The sequence below is a fragment of the Bos javanicus genome, chromosome 26 (assembly GCF_032452875.1).
Source record: "Bos javanicus breed banteng chromosome 26, ARS-OSU_banteng_1.0, whole genome shotgun sequence".
NCBI lineage: Eukaryota > Metazoa > Chordata > Mammalia > Artiodactyla > Bovidae > Bos > Bos javanicus.
The window spans coordinates 17559625-17570922 of record NC_083893.1 but is presented as its reverse complement, the minus strand read 5'-3'; the positions used below and the strand labels follow the sequence as shown (position 1 = coordinate 17570922).

Below are 11298 nucleotides of genomic sequence, written 5' to 3'. Positions count from 1 at the left end.
CAGTTAAATATAAACAGTGATAATTACAGCTGAAGGTTAGTGACAAAGATATCAAATTCAACCTTTCTTAAGTGACTTGTTGCCACACTTTTAATACAAACTGACTTGAAATTAGTAATGGTTGTGCCTTTTTAGTTTTATAGAAAAAGGAAAACGGAGTGAAAAAAATTAAACTTTCCTATATAGATGCCTGTTTACATGAAGTCATGGAGATTATTTGTTAAGAATACCTCATAAGAATTATAGACAAGAAGGCTGAGTGTGGGTTTTAGTGTACTTCACACTAGATGCGTCATGTTGGAAACTCCATCAGCCTCCAAGGGGGATCCTGTCCATTATCATCTTCATCATTAATTTTGCAGCAAGAAGGTAGAGATGGTAAAAGTAACCTCACGTCATTCTGCTTCCTGCTCCTGGGTTAGGGAAGGCTAAACACATTTTTGGACTTGTTTCTTGTGAGAATGTTATACTCTACATACCAGCGACATGTAGGATGTAAAATGCATTGCAGTTTTGTTCAAAAGGCCATGAAGAGTCTTTTTCATTTCCAGCTGCAGTATAGGAGCTGGGTTTCTCTAAAGAATAGAATATTTTTGTCCTTGGATTTACAACACCAGTCCATGAGAGACTGATTTGGGTTCTTATATCATATGCCTGCTTTTCTGGGAAGTAGTCCTCAGGTTCCTGAACTACGCCCAGATTATATGAAAAAGACTAATTCCTATTACATTTATAGCACTTTTTAGTTTTCAAAGCACTTTTCATGCATTATTTTGTTTGATTTTTTATACCAAATCCAGGAGGTAATGTAGTGTGGGTGTTACTCATGCCTGTTTTACAGATGAGAAAACTGAAACTCTACAAAGATAATTTTATTGGTCCTCAAGATTGTAAAGCAAATTGGTTTCAGAGATGATTTAACTTTGCAAAAAGAGTTAAGAATAATGAATTTAATTGATGATGGAGACAGGTTTCTGTACTGTTCTGGGTCCTTTGATATACACATTGCAAGGAAAGGTTTAAAACATGATAGTGTGAATTAATTGATAAAAAGTGCATTCAAAACAGATAAAATTGACTCCCACTATGGCCCCCATCTGTCCCTAAGAGATGAAGGTCAGGGAGTACCCGAAAGTCCCTGTAAAGTAGCCTTTGACTTCCAAGAAACTACCAAAGTCATGGGACAGGGCCCTTGCCCCTATCACCGTCAGGCTCGTGGGTAGAGAGTTTCAGCTGGTGTAGCTGGTCCCGGCCAGATCCAGACAGTCTCAGGTCTGGGAGTCCAAGAACCAGCACACTGGTCCTAATCTTTACTACCTCCCGTTCTGGCTTCAGGGGCTTGGTACTTACTGGTACAAACCACCGCATGTGAAGTACTGGCAGTGTACAGACAGGTCACTTTCCAAGGGAAGTAACTTGCTCTTTGTTGTTGCTGCTGTTGTCATCTAGTGGCCTGGTCGTGTCCAACTCTGTCTCTTTTGCAACCCTGTGGACTGTAGCCCGCCAGCCTCCTCTGTCCATGGGATTTCCCAGGCAAGAATACTGGAGTGGGTTGCCATTTCCTTCTCCAGGGGATCTTCCCCACCCAGGGATTGAACCTGTGTCTCCCCGCTGAGCCACTAGATGTCCTTCCGAGTCCAAGGGATCACAGATGAAGCACTTTACAGTGTTAGCTCACCTATCCTCCAGCAGAGGCAAAGGGAGGAGCCATTACCATCTTGATTTCACAAAAGAGGAAATCGAGAATCAGAGAGGTTAGGTAACTTGTTCAAGGTCACACAGCTAGTAATTAGGAAGCCTGGCCTATGTGCATATTTTCTGCTGAATCAACAGAAACTCTGGCATTAACTGTATGACGTTGGGCAGGCCAAGTCTTCTTTCCAGACCTTTGTTCGTCACCTGCACAGCAAGAAGGGTAGACTAGGATGTTTCCGAGTTCCTGCTCAATAATCTTGGGCTTCTGACTTGTGTTTTTATTGTAGTAATACTTGCTGTTGACGGTTCTTTTTTTCTGCCACCAGAGGGTGCTCTGCTCCCAAAGCAGGAGGCACTGGGGAAGGCTGAGTTCCAATTAATAGTTGACACCCTGATTGATAAAATTCTGATCAAAAACAAAAATTCCTGTGTAGCTTTAAGAATTTGTGGAATTCTTAACAAGCCTTTCCAACTAAGAAAATTAGCTCAAGAAACCCCTTAGAATTTTTTGCTGTTCTCACGGGGTAACTCCTCCCTCATGGACCTCCTGGGGCTTTTGTATGATGAGGACCTTGAGAGCCTCAGCACAGGGCAGTTGGTGTGTTAAAGCAAGCAGCCCACCTGCACGTTTCCCAGGCATCAGCTCCTCCTTCCTGTGCTCCTCTCTCCTCTCTCCCAGTTCTTGCCATGTCCCCATCCCACTGGTAATATTTATTACATGTTTTCCCTTACACTGATTTTCTTTTTTTACTTACGTGTACTCAAAAGGGAAGCTTTCTGCCACTACCATAAATGGAAAAGCATTACTTTTGTAACACATATGAAAATAAATAGCTTTCTAGAATATAAGTCCCATACTTATAATCAGAGAGGTTTTTAAGTTCTATCCCATGTCCTATGTCTAGATGAATGAGTTACCTAGCAGGCACTCAATGAATATATAATAAATAGGTCATATATATATTAATCTACATGCTACCTAAATGATCTCAAATATCATATGTGGGCAATACTGGGGCAGTGGAAGAGACTACAAGAAAACCTGGTAGATTTGGGGAGTTGAGGCTGATGAACATGACCTGCCATGTGATCAGACCATGAGCCCTTTCTCAGGGGGAGTGGCTGCGTCCACTCCCCACCCCACCCCCGTTTCCCCAGCTCACCTTTGCCAGAAACCCCAGGTACATATACCCGAAGCCTGGTCCAGTGTACAACTGTGTTCAACCTGAACCATCAGGAGAGGCAAAAAGTCTTCATCTGCCACTTCACATCCTCTAGAATCACTCTCATCAAAAACAAGCAAATCAAAAAACAACAGAAAACCAAAAGAGAAAATAAATCTTGGCAAGGATGTGGAGAAACTAGAAACCTTGTATACCGCTGGTAGAAAGGCAAAATGGTGCAGCCACTACAGAAAAGAGTAAGTGGTTCCTCCGTAAAGTATAGATTTACCCTGTGATCCAGCAACTCCCCTTCTGGGTTTACATTTAAAAGCAAGCAGGGTCTTAAAGAGATACTGTATAGCAGTGTTCACAGAGCACGATTCACAATAGCCAAAAGGTGGAAAGAACCCAAATGCCCATCAACTGATGAGTGAATAAATAAAATGTGGCATATTAGATATACAATGGACTATTACTTGGCCTTCTAAAGGGATGATAGGCTTCCGTGGTAGCTCGGTCAGTAAAGAATCTGCCTTCTCTGTGCAGGAGATCCAGGTTCCATCCCTGGACCAGGAAGATCCCCTGGAGAAGGAAATGGCAACCCACCCCAGTATTCTTGCCTGGAAAAATCCTATGGAGAGAGGAGCCTGGGGGGATACAGTCAATGGGGTCACATAGAGTAGGACACGACTTAGTGACTAAACCACCACCAAAGGGATGATGGCTACACCTAGATGAACCTTGAAAACATTATGCTAAGCAAAATAAGCCAGAAACAAAACAGGTACTGTATGATTCACTTACATGAGGTACCCAGAAGAGGCAAATTCACACAGAAAGAAAGTAGAACTGAGGTTACCAGGGGCCCAGGGGAAGGGGAATTGGGGAGTTATTGTTTAATGAACACAGAGTTTCCGTTTAGGGTGGTGAGGCATTTCTGGAAACGAATGGTGACAACAGTTGCACAACTTGAAAAGCACTTGCCCGCTGGGGTTTGCTTGCTCCCTTGTCTCGCTGGCATGGTGAGAAGGAGAGGGCTGGGTTACCCCAAGGGTCCCAGGGGCAGGAGGAGGATGAATCAGAGAAGCAGAAGCCTGCCTAGCTCAGCCAAACACCCAGCTCGTGTGCAGAGCTGTGCTGTGTTACGCAACCGAGTTTGGGGATAGTTTGCTTTGGGGGCAATACTAGCTGATACACACCCCACGCCCAGGCTCCAGCACCAGGAAGGGAAGGAGGCTCTTCGCCTGTGCCCAGGGCAGGGGATCATGCTTCTCTAGGAGGTCCCGAATCTCGCCATCCTCTCTTCTGAGGGAGCTAGAAGGAAGGGGCTGGGACCACGGGGAGGCTTCCCAGTCCTCTAGCAGGCTGCGGACACAGAAGCAGCTGGAACAGATGGCCTTTAGGGTCCTTTCCAGTCACAGAGTCGATGCCCTCCTAGAGGAGGCCGGCATTCCGAATGGGTCTGCAACCTTGCAGTTCCAAAGGCTGCCTCCCTTCCCATGGGTACCATAAGGTGAAGAGGGCAAGAGAGATCAGCTCCTTGGAAAGACTCAGAGATGGCCATTTGGGAGATTGTGCTTCCTTCTGTGTGAAGGCAGTGAGAATACATTCCACACGTGGCCTCCTGCCAGGACTCCTAGGGGCACAGCTGCTTTGAGAAGCAGGCTTTGACCTCAGCTGAGAGTCAGTCCCTCTCCTCCAGAAACCCCCCTTAGAATCTCTGACCTTCTAATGAAACCTGTTCCTCCTCTCAAGGTAAACCTTACATCGTTATTCTTTCATTTTGTTACATTTTTGCTTAAGGATATTTTAAAATATGTGAGAGAATAAAAAGACTCAACCATCTTGTTTTTTCCTATTTTTATTGGAAGTATACACTATTTCAGCTACACTGTGGGCAAAGTGGGCTTTGATGAACTTCCCTGGAAATGAGCCACCAATTCCAACACCGTTTCTGTGGAAAATGTATTGCGAGTTCTACACAACAGTCCTACAAATGGCTTGCCAGAGCATAACCCAGGTGGTGCCTGATCACGTTTCCAAAACTATTTATTTCTAGAAGCAATCTACATCTTGGTAAAATGTAAAGAATCCCAAACTTGACTAAGGCATCTTTCATTATAATATGAAGCATAATTTGTCTAACCTGAAAAAAAGAACAGAAAAGAAAAAAGTTGACAGCTTTCTCCTAAGCATTTCTTTCCCATGGTTCAATGTAGTCCAATCCCAGATGTGCAAAGATTTCTTCTTCACTTTCCGCTTTGAGAAATACCCTCTGAAAGCATAAGAAGACATATGTGCACTATGATATTTTTGTTAAGTATCTCCGAGCTGACATAGTAAAAACGTTACTTGTAAAATTGTCTTGTCAGAATGAATTACTGCCAAAACACAGTTCCCTGATTCTGAGGATAAAAATTCATTTTACCTGACTTCTGTAATTTTTATATTTTCACCCCCAAAAAACTTAATGAATTAAGGTAAAATTATGACAGCCTTATATATTCAACTAGAAGCATTTGATACTTTTCCTATTGGTCTGTAGTGTTCATTGGAACTACCTGAAGGAGCCTTTTAAAAGAATGTTGAAAACGGAGCTGTAACCCAGCCCAAGGAAATCAGAAGATCCAGAGAGTTCTTGTTATTCATCTGTTTAAGGGGTCTGGGAAATTCTCACGTGCAGCCAGAATTACATACTGCTGCCATTGGTAAGGAGGAAGGGCGATCATGGGATGCTTGGAGATGCCGGATTCTCCTCCTGGCCTTCCACCCTGCCCCACTCCCACCAGGCTCCCAACCCCACGGTCTGTTACATCAAACAGCACTTCCCCTCCAGTGCTTCTTGTCTATAGCACAACGTTGGGCACATAGGAGGCACTCTCTTACTTTGAACTATTTGTTACATGTCAGTTTGTAAGTTTCCTAGATCATGTTAGGTGACGATGCCTCCACTCATATGCTACATAACTGAGGCTTTCTTGCCAGCATCCACAGCCCTCTCTTATGACAGCAGCACCTTGATTTCTCTTTGGAAAACCACACCTCCCTATTCTCAGTCTCTGAGGGTCACCTCCAAGGAGGGGCACATGACACAAGCCTGATCAATCAGAGCCATGGAAAGGGGTTCAAGGATGGCTACATGGCCCAGGTCTGGCCTGTGAGCATTAGCTAGGGCTTGCTGGAACTATTAGGAAAGAAGTTCTTTTCTGTTGGCATAGCTAAGCTAGAAGGATAGGATTCACAGGAAAACCTGCCTGAGAGTGACACGGACACTGAGGGAAAATTGCATGAGCACCTAGATACAGGTGCTTGAAGTCCACCACACCTGAAGTCCATGTTACCCCGGATGCCACAGTACATAAGCCAAATTTTTTTTTTTTTTGCCACTGCCATTTTGTATTGGGTTTCTGATTTTTTGTGAGATGGGCTCTAACTAAATACACTTCATTTAGACTAAACTCCTAGAGGATAAAAACCATTACTTCTACTTATTTTGTATCTTCTTCCTACTCAGAGCTTCCTACAGTGTCCTTGATCACTGTAAGTGCAGTTGAATATTTATAATAACTCTTCCTAATTCATGCAGCAATCATTTTGCTGAAGCAGCGTTTGGATCATGACACTGTAGGAACAGCACACCAAGCGAACCTCTATGATGTGTGAGTCCAGCTGACCGCACATCTCCCTCTCAGGACAGCTCTGTTGCTCTCCTTCTTGCAGCTGACTCTCATTAATGACCCATGTGGTCACTCAGAATTCTACTTGCCACTGCATTTGAGGGATACTTGAGTGACATTTGTGATTTGGGGGGATCTTTGGTTTGCTTTGGAGTTACACAATGCAAACACCAAGGATATACCAAGCTCAATTCAAATTCATTGCTGGCCTGGTTCTGGAGACCCAACTAGCTCAGCATCATTGAGCTCAAAACCTCCAAGGTGCATTGTGGGCCCTGTGGGGGTTGTGTTCCTGTCAGGATCTTTCCAGCTGCCCTCACCTGTGATCTGTGGGAACGGGACACCTGGGGCAAAGGAAGCTGAACCTGGAAACTAGAATCAGTTCAGGAAAAGTGCTCAGGGAGCCAGACTTGGGGATAAGGATTAAAGTGGCCCATCTCAGGGAGACAGCGCTCCCTACCTTGGTCTTGTCATATAAAGCGTGGTTATCCAGCATCATCTTCCGCTCGTGTGTGGCATAGCGCCGGATGTCTCTCTCAAACTGCTGGATAAGAAAGAGATCATTAAAATAAATCACTATCAAGTCTAGAATGTCTTCAGTATTATCTGTTTAAAGATATTTAAATCCCTATGATGAAACATCTTAGGGCTTCCCTGGTGGCTCAGTGGTAAAGAATCTACCTGCCAATGCTGGAAATGTGGGTTTGATCCCTAGGTTGGAAAGATCCCCTGGAGAAGGAAATGGCAACCCACTCCAGTATTCTTGCCTGGAAAACCCCATGGAGACAGGAGCCTGGCAGGCCGCAGTCCATGGGGTCGTAAAAGAGTCGGACACAACTTAACAACTAAACAACAACAACAATGAAATATCTATCTCCACTAAACACTCTCCAAGTGAATTTCCGCCCCACCAGGGCAACATTCCACCATGACAAAGCTCCATGCTCACACGTGAGCATTGGATTGTAAGCTCCATGAAAACAGGAACCTGATTTGTTCTGTTCACAACCATATTCCTTCCTAATGATGCCTGGCACACAGATGGTGTACAGTAAATGTTGCTCAGTGAATAAACAGGTATTATGAGGATTGTGTCCAGAATAATTCCTGATCCAGAGTAAACACTACATAAATAATAGTTTGGTGTTGTTTTCTATTTGGAATACAACTACTGTAAAAGAGGATGAGGAGTCAGGAGACCAGGTTCCAGCCTGGATTTTGTCCCTATCTGGCTCTGTATCTTTCGGCAAGTCACCCAACCTCTCTGAATCTTGGTTGGTCAAATAGGAGGGTGGAGGAAGTGTGTGAGTAAGGTCCTCTGGCTGTAACATCCTCTCATGTGAACTTCTATAAAACTGATGGTCTGGGCCAGCTGCTTCAGAGTAGCATCTCCTATGATCAGCATGGGCTCTGAGGCTCCAGGGAGAAAAACTTGAAGCCTTAGATGGATGACAGGAAAACCTTGGGAAAAGAACGACAATGAATGGAGTTGTTGAGATTAATTTTCCTGAGAGAAGCATAGATCTAGAAATGTCCTTTACATGTAGGATTAGGGAGCAAACTTGGAATCATTGAACATGAACTTGGGCAAACTTTGGGAGATGGTGAGGGACATGGAGGATGGCATGCTACAATCCATTGGGTCGCAAAGAATCAGACACGACTGGGCAACTGAACAACAACACCATGGAATAATTGCACTAAAGTGAAAGAGGAGAGTGAAAAATTTGGCTTAAAACTCAACGTGCAGAAAACTAAGATCATGGCATCTGGTCCCTTTCACTTCATGGCAAATAGATGGGGAAATAGTGGAAACAGTGACAGACTTTATTTTTGGACTCCAAAATCACTGCAGATGGTGACTGTAGCCATGAAATTAAAAGATGCTTACTCCTTGGAAGCAAAGTTATTACCAACCTAGACAGCATATTAAAAAGCAGAGACATTACTTTGCCAACAAAGGTCCATCTAGTCAAGGCTATGGTTTTTCCAGTGGTCACGCATGGATGTGAGAGTTGGACTATAAAGAGAGCTGAGCACCCAAGAATTGATGCTTTTGAACTGTGGCGTTGGAGAAGAATCTTGAGAGTCCCTTGGACAGCAAGGAGATCCAACCAGTCCATCCTAAAGGAAATCAGTCCTGAATGTTCATTGGAAGGACTGATGATGAAGCTGAAGCTCCAATACTTTGTTTACCTGATGCGAAGAACTGACCCATTTGAAAAGACCCTGATGCTGGGAAAGACTGAGGGTAGGAGGAGAAGGGGACGTCAGAGGATGAGATGGTTTGATGGCATCACCGACTCGATGGACATGGATTTGAGTTAATTCCAGGAGTTGGTGATGGACAGGGAGGCCTGGCGTGCTGCAGTCATCGGGATCTCAAAGAGTCAGACAGACCGAGTGACTGAACTGAACTGAACTGAAGTGGTGAGTATGGGAAAGCTGGCAAAGACTGGGACCTGCCCTTCCTGACTTGGATGTGTGAAGACACACTTTCCAACCCGAAGTCCTTTATAAGGCAGTGGGGTGGGGGGGCGGAGCTAGGGCTGTGGAAGAGTCAGGGTGAAGCAGATTCTGGGTGTAGTAGCTGCTGGTCTGTGAAAGTATGGGGGTGCTGCTTAGTACATGGCCTCCACAGCCCAGGGCTTCAAGTTCCCCCAGCACTTAGGGCAATGGCTGCTCACACTGGGCATGGGGAGGCTGGAGAGGATTGGGTAACTGGAGCAGTGAAAGGCTGCCCCGGGATCCTCAGTTCTGTGTGCTGAGAGACCTATTCCTGGACTCCTCTGCCAAACCCCCTGAAGCATTTTTGTTTGGATTGTTAGGAATTATCATGATGTCTTCCATTTGGAGAGTAATAATATTGATTAAATCAACACTTATTGAGCACCTACTGTGTACCAGGTGTGTTCTGGGTGCTTGGAATATAACAGTGAAGAAAACAATGATGTCTGCCCTGGTGGGGCTTGGATTCAAGCAGGGGACACAGATAAGACGCGGTAACAGCATAAGTAAAGTACATGATGGACATGAGTTTGAGCAAGCTCTGGGAGTTGGTGATGGAAAGGGAAGCCTGGTATGCTGCAGTTCATGGAGTCATAGAGTCGGCCATGACTGAGTGACTGAACTGACCAAAAGTACATGATGTGTTAACAGGTAATGCTGGGTACAGGGCAGGCCTCATGAAGGAGACAGGATCTGAGGAGAGACTTGCCCAAGGTGAAGGAGTTAGCCAGGTGGACTCAGGAAGGACACTCCATGCAGAGGGAACAGCTAGAACATAGGCCTTAGGGAGGGGTGAGCCTGGCCCGGGTAGGGAGAGCAGTGGGAGGAGTCCAGAGAGATGAGGGGGTGAGAAGACCACGCAGGGCCTTGTGACCACCGGAAGGCTTTTACAGTGAGTTGAATGGGGAACCCCTGCCAGGTTTTGAGCAGGGGAGTGATGGTCTGACTTATGATGACAGGATCACTCAGGGGGCAATCGACCAGTTCGAATGGCCACAGCTATAATCCAGGCGATGATATCCTAGTTAATGTTTACAGAGTGCTCACCCTGTGCTGGGCACGGGGCTGATTTCTTGCTTTATATTAATTTCTGATTTGCTCTATTATTACTAGTACTTAACAACTTCTAAAAGAGTCTAACATTATCTCTAAAAGAACAGTACTACATATACAATTAGCCTCAGAATTGTGTTAAGATGAAGGCACTGTCTCATTCAGTTCTCATGACAATCCCATGAGGTTGGTACTGTTATCAGCTCTATTTTTCAAATGAAGAAAGGAAGCCCAGAGAGCCTCAGCAATTTACCCAAGGCCACACAGCCAAAGATAGAGCTAGGATTCAGACTCCTGAATCCCAGACTCTTTACCCGGGATGTTTCTGCCTTCTGCTTTACAAGCTCTTTGGTTTCTCTCAACAACCTGTGAAATAGGAAGGGTAAGGAAGTTGTCTTTTGTTTCAGATAAAGAAGGGCAGTGCCACTAAGCCTGGCTGTATCATTCTCCGGTCACAACAGACTTCAGAGCTTTGCCTACTGCTGCTGCATGCAGCTGTGCAAGTTGTGTGCTGCAGAACTCGAGAGGGCGCGATTCACATGTGTAGCCTTTGTAAATATGCAGGTTTCTTCTGACAATTTTCTGGGAAATGGCAATTAGGTGTTTTAAGGAGGATTTGCTTTTTAAAGTTGGTGAAAGGGAGCCATCTGGGCTAGTAAAGAGGCTGGGTTAGCCTGGGCACCTGGGCACCATCGTTCATGTGTTTCCAAAGCAGAGTATGCCTCCTCTCAGCATCTGACACAAACATGGACAATACTCTTGAAGGAACCTCAGCCAATAAAGCCATGCTGGCAAACAGTTCGAGTTTGAAGAAATAAGATTCAGAGGAAAACAGAAGCTTCTTTAAAAAAAAAACAAGCAACAAACTAATGAACTCTGGACCTAGTCCAGAAATTGTACCATACTTGGATGGCTCTAGAAAAGTCTCAGCTTAATGTATCCCTCCGGATATATTCAGCTCTGGAAATCTTTAGTGCACAAAGGTACGAAGGAAGCTTTGTCAGCTTAGTAGACGAGACAACCTGGTAAATTAATGAACCCAAACTGGGGTGAGATTAACAGATTAATTGGCTTGAGGACATTTCCCAGGCTCTGAAATCTTTGGGTAAAAAGGCGAAATTAAATTTCCCAAGCCGCATATATGATGTATTGTTTCATCAGCTTTCCTACTTTTTATGAATGAAAGATGCCAGCCAACATTT

The 11298-nt window shown here is 44.7% G+C and overlaps 1 protein-coding gene across 1 annotated transcript in view; it reads right to left on the bottom strand.

Annotated features, from left to right (window-relative positions):
* Positions 1 to 4605: 4605 nt before the first annotated feature.
* Positions 4606 to 11298, bottom strand: part of DNTT (DNA nucleotidylexotransferase) — a 32916-nt gene continuing 26223 nt past the window's right edge. Inside the window, exons 10-11 of the mRNA XM_061402946.1 lie at positions 6996 to 7079; positions 4606 to 5133 (exon numbers count right to left, since the gene is read on the bottom strand). Coding sequence (XP_061258930.1) covers positions 5047 to 5133; positions 6996 to 7079 — 171 coding nt within the window. The 3' untranslated portion in view covers positions 4606 to 5046. The remainder of the gene's footprint in view (positions 5134 to 6995; positions 7080 to 11298) is intronic.